The 22536-nt window shown below is 31.5% G+C and overlaps 1 protein-coding gene across 1 annotated transcript in view; it reads right to left on the minus strand.

The window, feature by feature from the left end:
- The window catches only part of EPHA6 (EPH receptor A6), an 841299-nt gene that overhangs the window by 692364 nt on the left and 126399 nt on the right, over positions 1-22536 (minus strand). The window contains 1 exon segment of the mRNA XM_011356398.2: positions 7633-8296. Coding sequence (XP_011354700.1) covers positions 7633-8296 — 664 coding nt within the window.

Raw genomic sequence — 22536 nt, forward strand, 5'->3', positions numbered from 1 at the left:
TCTTAGTTCTAGCTTCACATCCACTTGAATCATTCCTAGATTTCTATCTTTAAGCTCACTAATTCTTTCTTCTATAAGGTCTTCTCTATTTCCAAAGCATTCTTCATTTCATTTATTGAGTTCTTCAGCTCCAAAGTTTCTGTTTGGTTCTTTTTAAGGTTATAATCTCTTTGGAACAGTACTTCTTCTGTTCACTAACTTTATTCCTGAGCTTATTGAACTGTCTTTCTTAATTTTCTTGTATCTTGTTGAGTTTCTTCATGACAGCTATTTTGGATTCTCTACCAGTTAGATGACAATCTTCATTGCCTTTGCCATTGCTAGTGGCATTGCTGGTGCCCTTGTTGATGCTTGTGCCACCTAGGTCGCTGGAGCATTTCTGCTACTGGTATCATTGGGTCATGGTCACTGCCACTGTTCTTGGATCCCCCAGTCTTGGACACCACCACAGTTCTTGGAGCCTCAGGTCACAGGCACAGCTAGCTGCCAATGCTGAGTCACCAGTACTGCCACAGTTCCTGAAGCCCCTGGCCTCTGATGCATCATGGTTCCTGGAGCCTATGATCATGGTCTCTGTTGCCACTGTTACTCTGATTCCACCACCTCCATGAAGTTCAATCCACCCATCTTCAGATGTACAGATGTATGGATATCTCAGGTTTCCTGATGTGCTGTGCAGAGGATGCTATATTGGGCTATGGATGTCCGACTTGTTATTTTTAAAAAAGAGAGACGAAAGGATTGACTCACTCACCATGATGATGACGTCACTCAGAAGATTAATTTAGACCAAATTTCTTTCTAAATTAATTTAAATGTGCCTTTAAGATCCATAAAGAATAAAAGTGAAAAAAGATATATAAAATGAAGAGGGCAGAAATAAAACAATAACAAGGGAGAAATAAAAAAAATAAACAAATAACAAAAACTAGTAAAGATAAAACTACTCAATAGTTGCGATAAACTATTACCTAGGTGTAGTCAAAGTAAAAATTCATAACCTGGAAATTAGTGCTGTAGTTTAAAAAAACATATCAGAAACAAAGAAGATAATATTAAAAGTCTACAAACTTTCTCAGGTTAAAAATAGAAAATGCAAAGCAGAAAAAAGCAAATCCATGCCAGTTACATCATAATGTAAGTGAATACCAAACATAAGGAACCTATAGATAATCTCCCAAATAATTACATAAGACTGTCAGAAGAACATTAGCAGCAATAGATTCTTATGTACAGGGAAATAATATTTTCAGAATGTTGAAGAAAATAGTAGTCATTTAGTATTCTACATCCAAATAAACAATCATTAGAAAAAGAGGGAAAAATAAAAGTACTTTTAGATATCTACCATATAAAGAACTTAAACACTTAGGGAACTTTTCCAAAAGATCTCCCAAAGGATATACTTCAGAAAGTGGGACACTGAAGAAAGGAGATAATGACAGAAAAAATAGCAAATATAAAAACTGTTAACATATCTTGTTCTATCTATATGTTGACTTTATAAGCCTATTAATTTGGTATCTTCAAAAGGTAGAACTAAAATTCTAGACAAAATTCACAAGAAAAGTAACAATTTCAATGGGTTGCATGGTATGTCATGTTTGGAAGGAGACTAGAAATGTTGAATAATTTTATACCTTCTTAGAAATATATGTGTTAAGAAAGTATTTACAAAAAAATGTATAGTCTATACAGAAATATGATTTAAAATGTTCAATTCAGCAGAGAGTAAAATAGGAACTAAAATTGAAGTTAAAATTTGGTTAAAATAACTTACTAAAACAATAATTTCAAACCAGTTTACATTTTAACCTATTTTTAAAATATGACAAAGAACAAACTAAAATTATTTAACTTTACTCTGTTTTGCTTAGAAATAATACCTTCCATTTTTAGACTACCCTCCCAAGCCTTTTGATTTCATAGTCTTCTCAATATGAATGAAAGTCTGAAATTGTTTCATGAAAAAGCAGCTTTATTTGGAATTGAAGGTCATATTGTAAGAATTCATAGTTTGTGAGAACCTTTAGCAATTGAAAATACGATTTGGGCCAATAACTCTGCCCTTTATTTTTGATCCCAATTTCACCTTTCAGCTTTTCATCATATCTTCAAACCCCCTTATTAAATGCCACCAAATTCTGGTGTCTCAAAATTTCTTTATGCTCTCTGCTTCCACAATCACCTCTGATAACATGATTAGACAGAAGATCATAAACACTAAGCATAAATGTTTTTGAACTGCAGCAGAGGACAGAACCATGAAAGCTTAATAACAACACTCTTCAGGAGATCAAATCAATAGCTATGTCACCAAAGATCCTGTATATCCTATTCACCTCTGTGAACAACAATGCAATCGTCCAAGAATTGTCACCATCCTTCTCTCTTGAATTTTAAACCAGCACTAGCAGAAAATAAAAGACAGATGTCTAGAAAAAGAAAAAGGTTTAAAAAATTATCTGTTTCAGAACTTTAACATCCATAGCCAAATGTTATTTTGTTAAATTATATTATGCGATATTTAAAGTCTTAAAGAATGTATCTTTGCACCATATATATATACCCCACCCAACAGGTCTAAATTTCCAAGCCCTAATATCTCTAAGTTTAAGTGCCACTACTTTAATGAGCTTTATTCTAAATTAATATCCAAGAGGAGTTTATTAGGTATTTATGTGCCATTTTGCTACTCACAACTGAACAAAAATTGCATTCAATATTGCACGTTATTTCCAATTATTTCTTCCATAGTGTTAAAATAGTCTAAGCTATGTGAAGTAAAGACTATTTGATGTAAATTAATGCTTTATGAATCAATGTTGTTTTTAATTCAAACCCTTAATGAAATAAATTAAGACAATTTAAAATTAAGTCTGTAACATTGAGTTGCCTAAGTATGATAGTTTTAATTATGAACCTAAGAAATAAAATAAAAATAGTTAAGAAAAGTAAGTCAAGATTTAAGCCAAGAAAAAAATACTGCTTGTTATGTACAATAGAATAACCTAAATTACTGTTCATAGTTTTAAATTTTAGTATATCTGCTTAACATAAGGTTTATGTCTATTTAAACCTGATATGCAACAAAAAATAAGAGCGTCTCTCTCTTTTGTATTTCTAAAATTTGGATCTAAATATACTTTAACAATATTGTAGAGAGAAGAATCACAATCAAACCATTCATAGTACAATCTATAGGATAAAACATAATAAATTATTTAAATGTAAACAAATATATACACCATTCATTTGATACTGCATATATGGGTAAACGTAGATTTATTCTATTTTAAACCACTTCACTGTGTTTTTGTAATACAGTAGACCAAGATTTTCAAATCCATTCAAATAACCAAAATTCTTAAAACTGCATTGAAATTTTTCCTATTTAGCTATCTCCAGATAAGTCTATATATTTTTCCATCATTCTCAGTAGTCTAAATTTCAGAATGGATGTGTAGATACTGTTGTAATAATGCCTACATCAGACTCCAGAAAATAAACACAGGGCAAAAGGGCCTAATTAAATATCAGTAACTTAGGGCTCCTCTGCACTGTTTGGCAAGCAGGAAAAATTAAAGCATCAAGATAAAGAGATGGATGCCTGGAATAAAGAAATTAAAGAGGAGGAGAAAGGAAGGAAGGAAGTGAGAAAGGGGAGAAAGAAGTGAAGTATAGAAGAAAAACACACTAAGACCAGGTTGAGAAATATCTAGGCTTTATTTCTCGATCTAGTATTAGTTACAAAGTGGTCCCAGGGAAAACATTCTGTTCGCAGTAACATAGTATCCTAATTCATATGATGAGAAATAAAAATATTTTCTAAGGCTTTCTAAGTCTAAAACACTGCAACCCTCCCCAAAGAACGCATTCCTATTTCAAGGAATGAGAAGAAACTGAGCACTCCATAGGTTTACCAATAGTGTCTCTCTTTACTCAGTAGAGCCTGATTCTCAGTGCCTTATGATCATTCACATCAGTAAATTTCTTACCCTTCATTATATACATGATTTTCAAATACAACTCTTTGATAACTCTGGTGAAATAGATGTATAAATAATTAGTGTGAATTATAGCACAGAGAAGATAGGGATTAACTTTGTGAAGTCCAACAAATATGACATTTGTGGTAGACTTTGAAGAATGAATAAAATTCCATCACAGAAAAAGGACGAAAAAAGGAAAGGGACACCAGCAGAGGTATGAAACATACATGGATTGTTCAAAAGTGTAAAAACAGAAAAGGAGATAGAATTTACAAAAGGTAGAAAAGAATAGGAAAAGGGCAAATTGTGAAGCCCTTTGTGTAATGTTATGGTGAATTACTACTTTTAATGGCTATACCAGAAAAAAAGAAAAAATGAGAAAAATTTCCTAAAGTGGAACACATTAAAATTGTTTTGAGGATTTACACAGTAAGAAACCTTAGAGCTTCCAACATCCCACATATGAGTGTAGTCCTCTTAGATGTCCAGCTTTGTTAAACATACAAATAACTGCAATGTATGAGTGGCCCCAGATAAAACTGGCAGAAGAATCACCCAGCTGAGCAAGGTCCATTTTTCCAGACTAAAGTAAATAGTTTTTATAAGACAAAGGAAAATGCTATAACAAAAAAACAACTTGTGGCATCTGCTTTGGTACTAAACAGGCTGTAAAGACTGGAAGGGTATCACAAAGTGGAGGATATAAAAGAAGTAAAAAAAAACAAAAACAATTGCTATTGGAGATAATAAAAGGTCAACCTATGTTATGTACTGTGGAGAACAATTCATAAGAATACTCGCTGTGATAACTTGGAAAATAGAAAAAAATACTTCATACTGTTGTGGATCAAATGAAGAATGTTTCTCAACTGTTGAAACTGGTAACTAGCACATGGGCAATTCTTATAAATGAGGAGGATGACTCAGAGGGCAGAGTGATGAACCCAAGAGCCACAGAGAACCATTGCTAGGGAGCATAACTGGGCTCCAATTAAAGAACATTCCTTGCCTCTGCAGTAATGGATCTTGACAACATCTAGCTGGATTTCAGAATCACAATGAATCGGTGACTGTTGTGTACCCGCCTTAAAGAATGGGAGAATCTTTTATAATTATCCTGTCTCTGTCCCATGTGTGTTGTGTGTTTGAGAAACAATAACTTATCATTTTAGTTCTTAGTTCTCCAGGTCAAAAGAAGCTTTAGCTTCATTCACATCTCAAACTGATTTCAATGATGCTCTTCTGGACTTTGACACATCATATGGGATAATCTTTGGGAGGGTGTGAGTTTTGTGCATGAATGGAGAGACATTGATCATGAGAATTTAGAGAGTGGACTGTGGTATACTGTCACATTGGTATTTCCCTATAAACATACTTCCAGGTATTTGCCACTTGCGTAGTCTTAGCATATACTCATTTTATACTTGGCCACGTGACAAACTTTCTCTTAAGCCACCCTCTGTATTATAAAAGATCTTGGACTAGATTTTTATGATGAGAGGCCATAAGGAGATAGGCACTGAAAGACAAGCTATGCCATCTTGAACATCCCAACTCCAGTCAAGCTCCCAGCTGAAAACAGCTGCATGTGTGAACTCTGTTTACATTAAGTACAAGAACTACCCAGCTGAGCCTTGAGAAATCATGAATCGTAGTTTTAATCTTCTAAATATTGGGCTGTTTTTTCTCTACAGCAACAGATAACTGAAACATATGCTTTATTTATATTTACCTCTAGCAACTACCAAAGTGATTAACAGATAGTAGATGCTCAAAAATGTTAATAGCTTAAATAAATTAATTGCTATGAGAGAGAAAGCTAAAATAAAATTATATCTATATCTGGGTCTATATTTATCTATCTGTATATAGAGTCACATTACTACTTGAGGTATGGTTTATTCATATAAATTGCAATTAATTTGCCATTTAGGTAGTATGTAATTCAGAGATATTTTTGTGAGATAAATAAGTTGTTGACAGTTGGCAATAGAGTCAATAATAAAAATTATTATAATAGAAATGGGCAATACGAAACAAAACATCAAGAATATAATTAAGAATATAATTAAGTACTCTAAAATGATGACTGGTAGCAGTGCAAGATACCTATCTCTAAAAATAAGGTCTCCACATGCACTCTGACTCCCCTTATGCCTGTAAATAGCAGGCACATATGTATGTTTTTAGTTGGAACCAGGCATATATGTATGTTTTTAAAGGTTTTCCATGTATTTTATAATTAGTTGATTCTAACCACTACTTTATTTTTGGATAAGGAAACTGTGATTTCAAAGTTAATAAGCCACAGATTTATAATGCAAGCTTAATTCTTCCAATTTCTATCATCCACTACAAGATGATGATGAACATTTGTACTGTACTCACTTATGTTTCTGCAATCAAATAAATTATAATAAAGGTAACAAGCCATAAAAGGAGATGAGTCTAGCAGTAGCTCTAGGTAAGCTGATAATAATTATCATTTGTCCAAAATCAACTTTGCCAAACAATGCAAGAGATTATAAGCATATATTGAAGAATGAAATTTAACAGAACAAACATTTTAAGTAAAAAAACAAATCTAGCCATCGGTGACTATCATTACCTCTAATTCTGCAGTCAATGAGATGAAAAATATAAATATTTAATAAGAGCTAATCACATAAATCATTAGATTATAAAATTATTCTTTAAATATTTTTAAAACTTTATTTTACCAATGAATGCCCAACTTCTCCTTATTTAAAATGTGGTAAAACTACATGGTTAGTATGTCTAGTATGCTTTATCCCAAGCTCTTACTCTGCTCCCAATCTCATTGAATAATTATTCATGTATGTGAATTTTTCGTTAGAGTATTTTCCAGTGTAAAATATTTTATAGCGCCCCAAAGGATCATTTGTGACTTATTTTTGTTCCATTGTAAATACTTGTAATAGGTGAATAAAAATTTTGAATTCAGTCTGTATTGACAAACTTCAATGAAACATATTTCAATGATTAAATAGTGGAGGATAGCTGGCTCATTCTTTATAAAAAATATATTATAGACTTTTCTTGCAAATATTAATATTTTCAAATGACCAAACATAATCATCATTAGAAGCTTTAGTGAACTTTAAGTATTCAAGAACTGAAATGTTTTATATATATATATATGTAAAAACTTTAAAATGCAGATATTACCCATGAACCTTATATATAAAAGTATGTTTTTCTTATTTATTCTCATCCTTTTCAGTGTATATAAATATAGACTTAACAAAGAAGTCAACAAATTCACTACAGTGCTATAGAAAACAAACCTAAAGTAATATACCATTTAGGGGGAAATATCTCTATTCTGTTACTTTTTATCAAGCAATGGTTATATTTCTATATTTGTATTTTGATTATGAGTTCTAAATCCAAACACAATTGATATAGATTATCAGGGGGTACATAAAAATTCTTCAATGTATATATTTATTAGATTAATAAGCCTTCATAAATGATTCACATAAAGAAAAAATTGTTTCATCTTGAAAATTATAGGTATTACATTATCAAAACAATGTGAAAGGTATAGCTCTAAACTTAAAAAAATCTCTATAATTTAAGTATGTGCTAAATTATTTGAATATTTCTTTCTTACCATGGCAAGAACCCTCAACTTCTTCATATCCCATACTGCAGATGCACCTTCCAAGAGGAACCAGCCAATCTCCATCAGCTCCGCAATACAGTTTAGGAGTGTCACGTTCCTCCGCACTCTTCACACAAGAGCCCCTTACTTCAACCAAAGAGGAAGAGTCAACCCTTGGGATGGTGTCCGGAAACATGGCCAAGTTACGAACAGTGAAGGGGCATTTTTTGTAGAAAACACGAACTGAGACCAGGGCAATGCATGCCCCAATGTCTTGAAAAGCCAGATAAAATCCTTTTCTTTCTATAGGTCCCACCTCACGAATTTCAGTGTTGAGTTTGAGGATACGATCACCCAAATCCATCTGGGTAAAACTTTCATCAGCAGCAATTGTGTCAATTTTTGTATACTGGCTTGGCTTGAATTTAATTCCATGGGACTCATCTGATTCCACATAATACAGATTAAATGTTTCTTTGCAAGTCCCCAAGACCCATGGGATGCTGTTACAATCTCTCAGTGTGAACTTCATTTCCACATAAATTTTCTGAGCTGCATCACGGGAGATCCAATTTGTACGAAGCCAATTGTTTTGGTTTGGTTCCATTACATTGCATACCTGATATGTATGAATGGGCCTATTGTGCTCATCCATTTCAGTAATGGCATCCCACTGCAAAAAGAAAAATTAATAATGGTTAAATTACTATAAAATCACAGTGGCTAAGCAGAAATGATTACTTCCCAAATTTTCCATTTTAGCAAAACAAAAACAAATAAAAAATATATAAATGAAGCTAGCCAAAGCAAGAATGCAACAAGATTTTAACTATGAACATTTGGTTGAGAGTATGGGTTCTAGACATACTAGCTGTTTTGGTGAATCTTGCCTTCCTACATATTAGTTGCATGATCAAAGGCTGCTCAGTTTAAATTCTAGTTTCCTCAAATGTAAAATGTACTTGTTTCATAAGGTTGTTATGAGGCATAAATTAATTAATATATGTAAAGCACTTTAAATAGTTCCTGGTACACTATAAGAATGTAAAATAGCATCCATTATCTCATCAAATAACTAGACCAATGACAGATGTACTCTGGTTACCCATCTGTCCTCATATCTAATTTGTCACAAATTGAGGTGTAGTTACCACTATTCAATTAAATATTTGCATGTCTATTTTGATAAACATAGACTATAATCTTTATATTTATTCAAGAAATATTTATCAGGCACGGTTCTGGACACTGGAAATACTGCAATAAATTAGCTGAACAAAAAGTCCCTGCCATTATGGATCTTACTTACTTAGAGTGAGGAGAGAATAAAAATAAAAATTGTAAATGAGTAATCTGCATAATATAATGGAAAGTACAATGGGAAAAATTAAGGGAAGGGTATGGAAAAGAAGGCTGTAATTTTAAATAGGGTGTCCAGAGAAGGCCATACTGAGGTAGTGACATTTAAACAACAGTGAACCTTGAGAAGAGAACATAGAACAAATACCCTGAGGGAGAAATGTACCGGTATATTTTAGGAATAGCATGAGTGGGCACTGGAAGCACACTAGGTAATGAGAACAGTGAAGCTGAGAAGGAGCAAAAAAAAGGCTTTAATGGGTTTTTAAGCACTTTGGCTTTACTCTGAGCAGGATCACTAGAATATCTTACATCTGCGTGTTTACATTTAAGCATTCTGCCACTTATTTGAATAGAAAACCTTATTTGTCCTTTTTAAAAAATTTAATAAAAATCTTTGAATACCTTCAAATTAATTAGCATTGTCAATATTTATACATAGAATATTGCATAATTCAATATTAAAAATTTAGAATGTTATTGTATTTTATTTGTATCATTATAGTTATAATTTTTAATAAATAAAAAACATTCTGGTAACCTTATAGCCTTTTGGAGAAAACAAGCTAATCGTCATAATTTTTCATTTCTATTGTAGTGGAAATGATAAACTAGTTTCCATAGTGAATAAGTGTTCTATTTCTTGATACCATACTTTAGTGATTTATAATAAAATTATTTAATGCTTTCTGTTTGCTATTTCTCATTTTAATTGGTGATACAGAGTCATTTAATCAAGGCTAGTTGAGTTTTAATTAGTATAGGTTCTAATAGAATGGCTAGTTTCTTCAGTCTACAGGACTATTATGATACTAAGTACTTTTGATTATCTACTGTAAATTTCCACAAGTAAAGAGTTTATGTTATCCATTAAAAATGATCTTTATCTAAAATTTTCATTTGTAAGTTACTTGCTTGGAATTGAGAGAGTACTTTCCAGAGTAACAATTAGTTTCTGTGAATAAAATTTTGCAAACACATCCACTGTTTAACAGGGATGATCCAATAACCTCAAAGAAACTCATATGAATTTACTTTTCATCTTAGTGTATCAGAGGCCTTAGTAAGTGTTCAAAGGATAGCAACACTCCTGAACTCGGGTGGTTTGGGAGATTGGCCAAGAAGAAAAGACTCAACTTTAATCTTAAAATAAGATAAGATTCAGGAAAGGCAGAGGGAACAAAGTAAACAGAAAATAATATTTAACACTAATCTATATATATACACACTCTTGGGCAACTTCAGCCCTGTACCACATATATTCAATGGGTAAAATTTTTGTCCCTATTTAACACAAACACACACATAATTCTCTGCTGTGAAATATTTATGTGTACATAAACCTAGGAACTGCAGAAGTCACATGATGAAAATATATTTTCAAACCTGTCATTAATTCTTCTGTTAAGCTGGTCAATTCAGTCTGCTGCTTGCTTTGACATAATAGGCACTGAACCTAAAATACTCTAACTCCTCAAGCTCATGTTATTTTTAAAAAAATAATTTTATGTAGACATTAAAAATACCAATACATAAAAAAAAAATACCAATATATAATGTAGAAAAGAGGTCAGTAAAGCAAAAAATGAATCATACATGTTCTATAGAGCAGACTGTCTTGCAAATTACATTATTTCTTATGGCCTGGATGAGTAGAATAGGAAGCTTTTCCTATCTCATGGTCATTTCGTAAGCCTTTTCTTTGGATTAAAGAGTGGATAGACATATTACATAAAGTGATGGATGGAAAAGTTTTCCTGCTCAATGAGAAGTTTTGGTTAGCAAGAATTACTTATACACTAAAAGGTTCTCATTTTCATAAACTTCCAGGGCACCTTAGATGTAATAATTCCTGAGAGCAACTATTTATACACGGAATTCATGCTTGTCAAAGCTTTTTTGCTAATGTTAGCTCTTTTCATCCTCATTAGTCCCATTAAAGCAAGACAGATATTTTTGTTTTCACCTTACTGACAAAAAAAAATCTAATGCCTAGGAATTAAGGTAATTTCCCAGCATTGCATGGACTAAGGGCTGGAATTAAGCCTTCTAACCTTATTTTTATATTTTATGTGTTTTGCTGGCCAACTTGCTGTCTGGGAGAGACTGCACCTTATGGGACTAGCCAAATCTAAGAGATAGTAAAAGGTTTTGGGCCTAGAGCAAATCTCTCATATGCAAACCAACAAATTCTGAGTCTATAGTGCCAACCACATCCTTCTCTAACTCTCATGCTCCAAACCAATATTTCCCCTCCCCTAAATCATCCCAGACCCATATCAGGTAACTAGAGACCAGCCCTAGAGCCTCAAACCTTCAGGAAGTATCCATAGTAGCCAATCCTAAACTATTTACCCTGCCTTGCCTTGCCTTTCCCACAGAAACCCCAGTAAAGGCTTTCCTCTCACTCCTGTCTTCTGCCATTTGATCAAAACCCACTGATTTACCCATGGCCCTATTTGGTATATGGTAGTCCCGTTCTGGGAATTTCAAGTATAAAAAACTTCCTCCCAAGTCTAGTTCTTGTTTCCTCCTGTGGTCACACAGACTTTACCATTACCATATTCAACATTTACATTCTTAGAACAAATATCCCTTTGGGTCATGAGATAGTCTTCTTGGCAACTCTTTGGAGGACAACAGATTCCTGTCAAACCAAAAGCTTTCATTAAGTAAGACATTCCAAATGACAAAGCTTTTCTATTCATCACATGTAATTCATATAAACACTCTTTGATCCAAAGAAAAGGACTCAAAATGACCATAAGACAGAAGAAGCTCTGTGTTTTACTAATCCTAGCCATAAGAACGGATACAGTCTACAGGATATTCTATTCTGCAGGAGCATTAAAGAAGGAGGCCATCAGACTGCAGTAGCTCTAATGCCTTGGCAGCCTATGTAAGCAAACTGAAATCTAAGCTATAGTAAGTTCTTATAAATGCATCAAGGTTAAGGTGTCAAAACCTAAGAACAACTGGTCATGAATAGCCAGCTAGACTTTCCCAAATAAGGCAACTGCTTAAGCTATAGCCAATGAAATAATTTCCTTGCTTTGCTTCCATGTCTGCTCTATAAAGCTTTTCCCCTAGCTCCTATCAGCTGAGTGACCCTACCCACTTTTGGTAGGATGTTGCCTGACTGATTCAAATTGATGTTTGCTCAATAAACTTAAAATTTTTAACATACCTCAGTTTATCTTTTAATACATGTATAATTTGAGTTTTGCTTTACTGAGCTCTTTTCTATATTATATATCAGTAAATTTTTTTATATATATAAGTATCTGTTTTATGTTAAGATATAAAAGATTCAAATAAACAACATGACATGGAAGAGTTGGAGTAGTTCAAATTCAGTTCCTATCATGTCAAAGCAAGTAACTGATAGAATTCATCAACTTAATAGTAGAATTAGTGACAGATTTGATTATTATTTTGTCATGCAATTTCTGCAATTACAATATTTCACACTGGAAAATAAATTTATGTGTGTAATTGTCTTAAATAGGGGCAGAAATGTTTACTCATTGGAAAACACTTGGCATGGGATTTAAGTTGACAAAAGTTTATGCACATAGCTTAATGCTTTACGGCACCTAAGAATATTTCTCCACAGATGGATCTCTCTTAGGCAGTTTCATTTAATGTGAATGTTAGAAGCTATAGGAAGTGTAAAGAGCTCTGAACTGTACTTAATCCATTTATGCCTAAGGGTACTCTAGAAATTCTTCCCTACCCACACACAGAAAGTTTTTGTTTCCACAGTGAGCTAAATAAAGTAGGACAAATAGACAGATTCTGACTGAGCACAGAAAGTTAGAACAAGGCAATTAATTCCTAAAGCGACCGGTAGTCATTGTGGAATCAGATGGCTTTCTTTTCTCAGAGAATAAAAACTGGCAATCAAATAGTCTTTCTAGATAAGAACATTCAGATAATTTGCTGGTAAATTGACCCAAACACTAAGTTTCTAACATAAATCTCTCAAATTTATACCTTCTTCCCTTTGAAAATGTTTAGAATTCAGTAGGAACGTACACATTTATTTCAAAAATAAATTTTGAAATTTTAAAATAAAATCAGTCTGTTTCTCAGCATATAAAGGCTGATGGAAAGCTAATTATAATTTCAAATAGCAGTGGTAAATCCTGATAACAGTCAAATCTGGGCCATACATTAAGAAAACTTGTAGCAAAAGAAAAGAATAATTACCCTCGTACCTACATGCTAGTCTCTGTATCTCCACAGAGAAAAAAGGAGAGGACCCTAGATACCTTAGGACCCTAAGCAGCTGCAGGACTGATATGATTTAATGAAAAAATAATTAAAAACATTAAAACTCAATATTAAATATGCTGATATTTGGGACTAGGGAAAAAAGCACTCTAATAACATTGAAGAATGAAACAGCTATAGGAAAATATTTTGGTTTTTACCTTTACTTGTACTTCCTAAATTCATAAGTACTTATTTATATGTGGAATTGCTTTCCTCTCTTCTCTTTACTCTACCTTTTAAAAAATCATACACAACACTACTAAGCCCTCTAATAGTGAAATCAGTTAATTCTTAAATTTATTTCTGCTTCCATTTGTAACAGATCCCAGCTATAATCTAAAAGCGAGATAAATATATGGTGAAAAAAGTATTTTTTCTTGATTTATTTCTTTAAAATGTGGTTACAATAAATAGATAAAGGGGAAATATGCTAAGAAAATAAAATACAACAAAATATCATTTAAGAGAAATAGAATCTCAAAGACCAAATGCCGTGTTAAATTAGCTATTATTACATTGGTAGATGCATAATTTGAAAAAGAATGAGATAGCCTATTACTATTCTGATTTTTTTCCAAAAGTAAAAGATAATCTCAAAATTGATTAAAATAAAACAAAGAAACAACAAAAAAATCATGATAAATCTACAGGTATGTAATAATTCCTAGTTAGGTTTCTTGTATAACTTGTTACCAAATATATTGTAATTTGTGGTCATAACAATTATTCTTCAAGATAAACTAAATTTAAATTAGAGAGAGAGGCAGGCACGGAAAATTTTTCAACATAATTCTAAGAATTAAAAAATAGAATGTCTGAAAATGAAAAGAAGTCTTCATTTGGTAAAATGGCACATATCTGATCTGTTCTCAAGCATTCTACCTCTTATTTTGCATAATCCAAATAAAGTTGTTGATCTCATTACATAATGATGCAGTGGCTTAATCTTTAAATCATAAGCATCTAATATTCTCTACAAAGAAAAGCTTCTTAAAGGGACCTTTTTATTCTAATGTGATATTTTCCTCAAAACCATTTAAATATTCACTCTGAGTCAATATACTGACAAAAACTTAGAAAATTAGCACCCTGAATTCTGCTGCTAGGCATGTAGCTAATAACATAAATCTGTTTCTGCAGCAGAAAAGTGAAGGCTCTGCATTTAAATGATAACTAGTTTGAGAGAATAAAACAAGAAGCAAAATGCATCATGTGCAGATATCTTTCTATTTCACTTTGGGCAAACATAAAATTTTTTTATTAGCACTACAGAGATTTAATAAAAATAGTACAAACTCGATGGTATGTCTGGAAGACAACTGCTGACACTAAGTAATTTTACAAATAAATATTACATTTGGTGCACTTATACTATTAACAGGATCAAATTATTATAGTAAGAAAGATAATTTCCATTAAGAAGAAATGATTCTTTCTTTAAAAAATTGTCACAATATATTCATGAAAATTAAAATTCTTAAATAGAGTCTATCTTCTGAATGTCTAAAATCCTTAATTGGTATAAAAAGTTGAAATTTTTATTTAAATAATGAATAAGATGCTGCAAATATCTCTGAATAGGATTTATATAATAAAGATATGGTACATATTCATCTTAATTATGTTGTCTTATGTTCAACAATATATGCATACCATGCTAGGTACTTCACAAATACAGAAAGCATATAAAAATAACCTCATAAGCCATATTTAATTTTGTTCTTGTATAATAGAGAGAATAAAGCATACTTTCTTTGTTTTATGGATGGAGAAACTGATTTAAAGGAGGGAAGTGACTTACTTGAATTTACAAAGAACACAGAAGGATCAATACAAGTATTTGAAGTCTTATTGGCCCATATAGAGGCTATGAACTAAAATACATGTAATATATTTAAGTAGCATGTAATCTCCATGAGAGCAGGAACTTTGTTTATAATCACTATTGTATCCTTAGTACCAGGAGAATACAATACTAGGAACACAGTAGATTTTTAATATTTGCTGAATACACAAATGAATAATAGAAGGTTTGAATTCTATCTAAAACAATTCTCAATGCTTTTACTAACAGGAGACTTACTACCTCTTAAATCAGGATTCTAAACAGCACACATTATTGAGAGAGATATAAACTTTGAACAGTCTCTTAAACTAATCATCTTGTTTTAGAGATTTTATAATAATTTAGCTGAATGTAGAAATATCAGATGACTTAACTGAAGCCTGCAAACATCCGATGACTCAGTCTGAATTATGTTAGTAAACATTTTAAGTTAGGAAGGAGATTCAGGTTTATAACTGAGAGGTTCTCGCTCTCACTCTCTCCTATCTCTCTCTCTCTCTCTCTCTCTCTCTCTCTTATCTTCCCCTTCTCTCCCTCTCATCCTTCTTCTTTTTCTCTGTGTGTATGTGTTTGTGTTTTCAAGATGCAGGGAGGAGAGGGAGGAAAAGGGTATCAAGAATATGTGTCAGCATTAAGAGGGAGAGTGAACTGAGCAGTTGATATAATACCCAGGCTGCTTAAAAGGTATCATTTAGAGAACTTTAATATAAAAGGACTACTTACTGATCCAGTCAGATCATCTATCTTTCCTCTAATTACTAATAAAGTCCATAGCCCTGACTCTGATTAACTTTGTACTTTAACTAAACGGTAAAATATTTAAGTATATTGAATTGTGAATTAGTAATTCTTACAAACATAAAGTATGAAATAAATGAGTATTGGAACTGTACATGTTAATGCAAATTGGGAGAAGAAACTCCCAAGAGTGTGATATACATTACAGAAGAAAATGATTATTGAAAGAGAAAGTGTTTAAGCATATCAAATGCTGCTGAAAGGTCCAATAAAATAAAGACAGTCCACTATCTACTGAATTTGTTAACAGAGAATTTATGGCAGCTATGGCAAGAAAAGGTCTGGTGAAGTGCTGATGTGGGCAGAAGCGTAATCTCCATTCAGAAATCTGGAAAAGCGTGCTTTCTTATTACAAATATATAATGAGTAAAATAAATGTGTAGAGATTCTTTCAAAGTAATAAGATAATTTTGTACAAATCTTCTTATTTATGTTCTGGCTCATTAATGTTGTTTAACACTCCACAAGGATATCTATTTTTATTTGATTTTTCAAAATATATTACAGCTTAATAATTCAATTAAAATTATAACTCTATCCAGGACTTCGGTTTTATGGGAATGGTTTCTGGTACGTCAAAGCTTGCTTGTGAAACTATAATAATCATTAGCTACTCCAAAGGCTTCTAACTGAGATTCATCTACATTAATTGACTTAAAAAGTATAAACTACATGTAATACATATGAATGTCTAACTAGAATAAAATTATGATAGGTTACACTAATTATGTGCGGCATATTTGAATTTAATGATTCTTAAACATAACACATAAGTGCATATATAATGAGAAAATTGTAAAAGTATAGGCACTATTTCAAATAACTCTGTGGTACTGATTTCTAATTATTAAAAATTATTTTAGAATATTAAATTAATAATAGAAGGGTAGTTTTATACTGTGGACCTAAATTAAGAATTTTCTCCTACACCTGATTTCTAATCTCACAAATTATTAACTACCTAGAGTACAGCTTAGATCTAATACATACTTTCTGTAAGACTATTTAAAAGAACTGCATACCTTTACTTATTTTTAAATTTTTTTCTGCATGCCTTTAAATAGGATTTGACACAATCATTACAGTACAAAAGTCAGACATAATAAACTTACCCTGTTTTTTCTAACAAACTTTAGAAAGTTTTATTAATCTTTTCTTAGAAAAAAAATAGTATTTAAAGCTAACTAAATAACAATGTTTAACAACCATTTTCCTTGAAAGCTTCAAGGAAAAAAAGAACCATCCCTGGATATTACATATTATATTCCACAGAATAATAAACTAAAATTGCTCTTAGCATAGTAATAAAAACCTTATGATGCATCACATAGAGTTTTAAGGTCATGTTGAGAACATAAATCTTTCAGCTCTTAAATATATTACATGGAACCAATGAACTTAGTATAAACTTTTATACTTAGGTGCTCTGTAATAGAAAAAATGACTGAATATTAATTATCATGTTTACTTCTGATTAATCCAATATTCTTAAGAACATAAGAGTGTTAGAAATACAGAAAAATATGAGTGTTATAAATATTAATGAAATATATTTATATGAAAATACTCTCAAAATACATGGAAAATATATGTGTCTTTGAGTATGTGCTTGCTTATGTTTATTTTTTATGCAAACTTACAATTCATAAATCCAATAAGCAAAACATTGCACATTTCCTAAGTAGCTAAAAATCAAAAAGAGATGGAGTTAAACTAAGTGTCGTATATAGCTAAATAGATATAAGAAGCTTACATTCAAAGTCAGTATAATCTCTAACATATAAAAGATTTAATATTTACTAAAAACAGTTCATTTTATAGAAACAATTTAAGCTAAATATAATATTTTGTAAGTTAGTAGAAAAAAATAGTGAATATATATCTGAGAAAGTAAAATGTAGAAAAGTAAAATATAGAAAAATTTTCAAAAAATTAATAAGAGAAGAAAACATTGTAAGCATATAAATCAAAGGTATATAACAACCCTTGACAGAAAACAAAATATTTTTCAGTTATAAAACAGCAACTGTTGAATGTCCACTTTTAAAAAAGGAAGACTCCTAGATTTTACAATGAATAATATCCAACTGCAACCCACATATTAGCTGTGGACACACTTTCCTTGTTCCAAATTTTCTTCAGGAGCATAAAATTTGTCTTTTTTACTATTCAGAGTGTTCAATATTATTCTGTGTCTTATTTTCAAACTTGAGTACAAAAATCTAGCTTAGCCAAAGGGTCTTCCAATAATTAAAACATACACACCCACATAAAAGAACAATTGTTACTCAATTTCATGTTGCTAATAAAGGTAAAAAGTAAAACAAAATTACAAAAAAGAAAAATGAAGAGTAAAAGGACTTCCTAGAAAAAATATTGGCATATGATAGGCACCAATCATAAAAAACTTGGCAATATATTTAAGAATTCTAAGAAGGTACTTAAGCCACTGATCTAGTAATTTCACTTCTATAATTTTATAATAATAAGGTTTAAAACATAATTGTGAAATAGAAAAATGATAGAATGCTATCTATTCATTTTAAAAAGAACATTTAATAGCCTAGAAAAAATATCAATAATAATTAAGTGGAAAAATTGAATTATAATACAATGAGTTAACTATATTTCCCACTTTGAAAAAAATATGCATATATTATATACTATTTAATAACTATATATTATATAACCCATGAGTTATAACAGTATTATAATATTAATATATGTGTGTATATATATGAACACATATATTCACAGAGAAAGTACTGACACACACACAAAGTTGGGGAAAGATATTCTTTAAAAAACTGAAATAACAGTGGTTATTTGTCATAGAAGGGATTATCAGTGAATTTTACTTCTTCGTGATTTATTAGTTTTTAAAAGTTCCATAATTTTATGCTTATGCAAGGGATGGAATCTATATTCCATGTGTAAGCATAAAATTCTTATTAAAATGGAGTTCCCAAGCACAGAAAACTAAAGTCTTCCTACTTAATTCTAAGAAATTCATATACTCTGATAAGAAAAATATAACCGTCTTATTTACTATGAAAGAATCAATGAATCACTCCCCTATAAAAATAGTAACAGCAATAACAAGAAAAACATGGTTCAAACTAACTTGGGAGCAGAAATGTAAATACTCCCAAATCCTTAGTCCAGTGGAATAAAATAAATTCAACCAAAATTTAAGGAACAGAACTTTTATCTGAGACATTATTAAGTTAATGTCTCTCAGCTTCAGAGGTATCTTTCTTTACTCTGCTTTGTAGTACCAGGAGTGGATTCCTTAAAACCACAACTTTGCTTTGCCAGCTGGGCTCTCTGTAAGGGTATCAAAAGAGGTTCAGAAAAGTGTAAGCACATCTGATGCTCTGGGATGGAATACTCTAATCTGTAATGCTGATGGGATACTTTAATACTATAAAGATGTCTATTTTCCCCACATTTATCTGTAAATTCAATTTAATTCTAATACAAATGCCAGTTCCATTTTTTAGGAAACTCAGAAAACTTATTCTAAAATGGATAAGAAAGAATAACATTTCAAGAATATCTGTCATTAAAAAAAGTCCTAGAGTGATGTCTTCCCTATTGATATTACAATATATTAATATTATAGTAATAAAATCTGTATACTAGCACAAAAACAGGCTAATGGATAATGAAACAGAATACAGAGTTCAAAGATAAACCATGTTTATATGGGAAGTAAATATCACATAATTGGTGTATACAAAATCACAGTACAACTGATGGGCTGTTCAGTAGAAAAACTGGTTCAGTACATGAAGAAAAATAAAATTGTATTTATTCATAATCCTGTATAAAAAGGTTGACCTCCAAAGGCAACTGATCTAAATGTGAAAGTTCAAACTATAAATTTAATATATAGTACAAATAAATATCTTTGTGTTCTAAAGCTGGTGAAAGACTTCTTAAACAATAACCTGAAATATAAAATGTAAATCAAATAATCAGTAAATTTGAGTATATAAAGATAAGATTTCTACTCAACAAAGGACACAATGGACAAAAATGATGGATGACAGATTTGGAAATGGTTTTTGCAGTGTTAATACCTTTAAAAATATCTAAACTATGTAATGAATTCTTGCAAATCAATAATAAAAAATAACCCCAATAATAACATACTCAAGGTTATAGGATAATACCAACAAGTATATGAAAAGATCTGCAAACTCATTAAACTTAAAAAAACTGAAACAGCACTGGAATAATATTTTAGACTCACTAAGATTGACAAAAATGAGAAATTTCTATCTTTTGGATATTGTCAGCATGTAGGTGAGTAAGAAGCTTCATACACTGTTGATGAGAGACAGTAGACTCTCACAGCTATTACAGAGGGCAAACTTCCGATACTTAAATTAAGTATGCACATATCCTATGACATGTACACATGTACACACACTCACAAATACATAAACCCCAGAGAAATATTCAGCAGATCCATAACTGGAAATATATATGTTCATCATAGTATGATTAATGGTAACTAGAAGTTGGAGGTAATCACTAGAGATAAGTAAAATGTAGTGGAACTAAAAAGCAAAATACTACATCCACAGAAGTTAGCACTGAAAGAGTAAATGTACACCCAGCAACAAAGAGAGATCTTAAAACACCAGGTGGATAAAAAAATAATGAGGATCAAAATGAAGTATATGGTACAATATTATTCATGAAAATCAAAATAACATACTCAAAAGACAATTTACAGTGTCCTAAAACATATACAAATTAAAGATTTTCACCTCAAATACAACAGAATAGTTGTCTAGGGTAAAAGACGAATGTAAGTAGAAGACAGTATTAAATAAATAAATAAAGCAAGAGTACTTGTGTAGACTAATGCTAATAGCATGGTATTGAACTAAGCAGCCAGAATTAAGAGGTTAGTATGATTGCTTCTTTCGGCCTCAAGAGACACCACTCTTCCAGGAACTAGATTTCACTTCTTATACATGAATAAACTATCCTAGAATTTTAGCGATCTGGGAGAGGGCCACAAGAGAGAACCACATGAAAAGTCTGATTCCTTCTAATCTTGGAAAATTGGGAAATAAGACTACAATATCTTGGAGATATGATGATATTTTATCCAAAGCTAGAGGTTTGTATATACTGATTACCACAGAAGTTGTTTTTCACTTTATATAAACATCTGTAAGAGAGAGAACAGTTTAAACTAAAGTATTTTTTCTCACTACATTTATCAGCACATCTTTTCACTTTAGTTTAACAATCAGGAGAAAACAGAAAGAACTCTATTAGCATGACAGATGATAAGATTTTAGAAATGAACTTTAATTGTCCCCATTGTGTACACAGAAGTACCTAAGCATGTCTGGCAATATGCTGTACCCTACAGAAGTCTTTCTACTGGATTTGTTGCAATAAGCTGTGAATACTAGTAGGGAATTCCTCCAAAAGAAAGAGAAAAGCCAACCTCCAGTTGATCCAGTAACAAAAGTCCTCAATATCGGAAAGTTGGAAAGGAAAGAGTTTTTGAGTTTCCAGAAATACATGGAAGTGGCCAAGGATCCATAGGGGATTAAAGTTTGTGTGAGTGGGTAGACACCTGAATTAGCCCAATTTGAATTTGCCTATTAATATTCCATGTGGAGATGACAAATTAATACATCTATTAAGTAAGGTATGAAAACACTTTCTCTTAGTTTTTACTCTTCTGTTTCTAAGTGGATTTCAGCTTATTCCAAAAAGTGCTCTTTAGGGCTTCCTCCTTTTTTCATCTCTTTTCCTTACACAACTAATATCTGTTCCTGTCTTTTACAAACTACTACTGGGAATGACAAATTACTAAGTGGAATTTAAAGAACACGTGTAGGTGACTGAACAAGTATAGTAGACTAGGAATTGCAGGCATGAACCATGTTGCCTCTCTACATAAAGCTCCTTCTGCCAGAATAAGGCAAATTTGCTTTATATGAAATGAGATATTTAAATGTAAAAGTGAGATTAAAAGTTTTCTGTGAATCTTCACAATAGAATACATAAAGTAACCTTGAGAATAATCACCTGCATTTTAAGCTCCCAGTTCTTTTGAGAAAGGAATTTCTTTTTATATGAAATATTATTGCTAAAGTATGCTTAGAATGCTATCCTATTTAGTGAAGGCTTCTAAAAGTGGCTTTAGTAACTACAACTGGGTATAGGCCCTAATCAGAACTGGAAATAGAAAGATAATCATGTTTCATTCTCCCTTTATTGCACTATCCAATTCAATCTGTGTTCGATCTGAGCTATGTGATCTGGGATAATTATTTTCATTCTCAATTCTTAATCAATGAAATAAAAAGTACTTATATCATAGTTTATTTCAATCATTTAATGAGATAACAGTATAATGTATAGCATAATATCTAATATGCAGTATGTATTGAAAATGTTGGTTCCTAACCTAGAGGAAAGTCATTTAGGTTAGTGATGACCTAATGGTCAGGGACTATTAACTCCCAAACTTAATGGTCAGGGACTATTAAGTTTATGTAGGCCAATAAAATATTTCTTTTAAGAAATTTAAATTAAGAAACATGGGATTCAGGGTGGGGTATGGGTGGAAAGGCCAGTTAGCATTTGGAACT

The sequence above is a fragment of the Pteropus vampyrus genome, unplaced genomic scaffold (genome assembly GCF_000151845.1).
Source record: "Pteropus vampyrus isolate Shadow unplaced genomic scaffold, Pvam_2.0 Scaffold26, whole genome shotgun sequence".
NCBI lineage: Eukaryota > Metazoa > Chordata > Mammalia > Chiroptera > Pteropodidae > Pteropus > Pteropus vampyrus.